Below are 2962 nucleotides of genomic sequence, written 5' to 3'. Positions count from 1 at the left end.
CAATTAAAAAACCAGATCTAGCAGTCTAATGTAACTACTCTAATTTGAAACGTGATAAGGGTGAACATTTCGTTATATCTGCAGTAACTGAAACGTGATAGGAAAAGATTCTGGCGGTGACTGGGTCACAGGTGGCTTAAAGATATTCCTGCTATGTGTTGCCTACATTCATAATTGGAAAGAGAGCTAAACATCAGGGAGGCGTTAGTGAAAGCCAGGTTGTAAACGTTTTCCTTGAGTTCTCTCCATTTAGAATCCCTACCATAGAAGGTACTTGACATATTGCAGGTAACCCCCAGAAGTGAGATATGACTCCTCCCTGACCACCTTGGAGCAGAGGGTCCTCAGGGTGGGCACATGTGCCATATGAGGACCGTGGGGAAGGGCCATCTGCAGGCCTGGAATGCTGACTAATAGAGTTAAGGATGGCAAAATTAGACCTTTCCTGGTCTCTCTGAGGAAGCCATCAAGAGCCCAGTGAGTCAGGAGAAGTGCCGGGTGTCTTTAGAGATGACATAACCTCACATAGTGTTCATGTGCTGTGTGCCATGTCTGCAGTCTGGACTGACTGCCACTCTTTCATTAAACCTGGGAAAGTGAGTGCAAGGGGGTGGGGTGTGCCTGGAGGCAGCCTGGTGCGGTGGGAGGGGTAGGTGTGGGGTGGAATGGGGGAGGTGTGGGAGTGGGGAGAGGAGGGCTGTCAGGTAGACAGGTGACAGAGTGTGGGCTCTAGAGGCCAACTGCCAGGTCAAATCCCAGCTCCATCATCACTTACCAGCTGTGTAACCGTGGCAGGTTGTTTCACCTCCTTGTGCCTTGGTTTCCTCGTCATAAGATGGGGAAGTAATGGTACTTTCTTATGGGATGTTGTGAGGATTATTATATTTAAAGCTTTTAGAGCAGTTTCTGGTAGGAGTAAGAACTTAACAAATGACTGAGGCTGAGTGTAGTGGCTCACGCCCGTCATCCTAGTTTGTTGGAAGGCCTAGTTGGGAAGATCGCTTGAACAGAGGAGTTCAAGGCCAGCCTAGCAACAAAGTGAGACACCATCTCTACTAAAAATTAAAAATTAACCAGGTTAAAAAAAAAAAAATTAACCAGGTGCAGTGGCTTGTGCTCCAGTTATTCCAGGGGCTGAGGCAGGAGAATCACTTGAGCCAGGATGTTGAAGCTGCAGTGAACTATGATGGTGCCATTGCACTCCAGCCTGGGTGACAGAGTGAGACCCTGTCTCTTGAAAGAAAGAAAGAAAGAAAGAAAGAAAGAAAGAAAGAAAGAAAGAAAGAAATGTGCTGGGCATGGTGGCTCATGCCTGTAATCCCAGCACTTTGGGAGGCTGAGGTGGGTGGATCACTTAAGGTCAGAAGTTTGAGACCAGCCTGACCAACCTTGTGAAACCCAGTCTCTACCAAAAATACAGAATTTGCCGGTGTGGTGGCGCATGCCTGTAATTCCAGCTACTCAGGAGGCTGAGGCAGGAGTACGCGGAGGTTGTGGTGAGCCAAGATGTGCTATTGCGCTCCAGCCTGGGCAAGGGAGCAAACCTGCATCTCAAAAAAAAAAAAAAAAAAACGTGACTGATAGCACCCTCACTGTTTTTCTAAGATCCATGAGCACTACCTACTCAAAATAGGTTTCCCAAAGTTTCTTTCTTTTTTTTAAAAAAAACAAAACAAAACGGGATTTCACATGTTCTCACTCATAGGCGGGTGTTGAACAATGAGAACACATGGACACAGGGAGGGGAGCACAACACACTGGGGTCTGTTGGGGGGAAATAGGGAAGGGACGGGGGNGGGGCTGGAGCTGGGGCCAGGCTGGAGGTGGGGCTGGAGCTGGGGCCAGGCTGGAGGTGGGGCTGGAGCTGGGGCCAGGCTGGAGGTGGGGCTGGGGTTGGTCTCTTCTTCCTCAGCACCTGTACCTGGGAAAGCCTGGCTGTCTGGCCTCAAGGAAAATGAAGGTCCTTCCATCAGAACTGGAAGGCCTGCATGGTAATGATTTAGGGGAAGAAAACCGCTGTCTGTTCACCCTAGTCCGTAAGGTGATGGCTGAGGTCTGAGTTGGAGGAGTAGCTCTGGATCTCCATGAAGCTGGGACCATCGGGCTCACCCAGACCTCGTGTTCTCTTTTCCTGCTAGGTCGACACTACCCCTAAAGCAAGAAGAATATGAGGTGAGTGTCAGCTGCCAGGCTGAGCAAAGGCAAAGGGCAGAGATGTCCAGGGGAGAGGCTTGGGGCTGGATGCCAGGGCTGGGGCCAGAGCTCATGAGGCCCTGAGCCTACACACCTTGCCCCCAACAGGCCTTTCTGCTCAAGCTGGTACAGAATCTGTTTGCTGAGGGCAATGATCTGTTCCGGGAGAAGGACTATAAGCAAGCCCTGGTGCAGTACATGGAAGGGCTGAATGTGGCCGACTATGCCGCCTCTGACCAGGTGGCCCTGCCCCGGGAGCTGCTGTGCAAGCTGCATGTCAATAGGGCCGCCTGCTACTTCACCATGGTGAGCCTGGCACCCTCCTTCCTTTCCTCCTCCGCTGCCCTGATCACTACATCCCCGGATGCCCAGTTGAGCCAGGCCCCTACCCCAGTGAGCCCATAAACAGGGCCAGCCTCCTTCCAGCCTCCTGTCAGAATCTCACTATCTGTTCCCGGGACTGTCAATCTCAGCTGTACAACATGCTCAGCTGGAGAGCTTTTAAAAGTACGGATGCATAGGCCGGGCACCGTGGCTCATGCCTGTAATCCCAGCACTTTGGGAGGCCAAGGCGGGTGGATCACAAGGTCAGGAGATCGAAACCATCCTGGCTAACATGGTGAAACCCCATCTCTACTAAAAATACAAAAAATTAGCCAGGTGTGGTAGCAAGCACCTGTAATCCCAGCTACTCGGGAGGCTGAGGCAGGAGAATTGCTTGAACCTGGGAGGTGGAGGTTGCAATGAATTGAGACTGCACCACTGCACT

The 2962-nt window shown here is 51.2% G+C and overlaps 1 protein-coding gene across 2 annotated transcripts in view; it reads left to right on the top strand.

Moving 5' to 3' along the window:
* Nucleotides 1–2034: 2034 nt before the first annotated feature.
* The window catches only part of ZC3H7B (zinc finger CCCH-type containing 7B), a 43453-nt gene continuing 42525 nt past the window's right edge, over nt 2035–2962 (top strand). For both annotated transcript variants that reach the window (XM_017510355.2, XM_017510354.2), the window contains exons 1-2: nt 2035–2172; nt 2302–2499. In XM_017510355.2, coding sequence (XP_017365844.1) covers nt 2392–2499 — 108 coding nt within the window. In that variant the 5' untranslated portion in view covers nt 2035–2172; nt 2302–2391. The remainder of the gene's footprint in view (nt 2173–2301; nt 2500–2962) is intronic.

The sequence above is a fragment of the Cebus imitator genome, unplaced genomic scaffold (assembly GCF_001604975.1).
Source record: "Cebus imitator isolate Cc_AM_T3 unplaced genomic scaffold, Cebus_imitator-1.0 Scaffold435, whole genome shotgun sequence".
NCBI classification, from domain to species: Eukaryota; Metazoa; Chordata; class Mammalia; order Primates; family Cebidae; genus Cebus; species Cebus imitator.
This window is presented reverse-complemented; position numbering and strand designations above follow the sequence as displayed.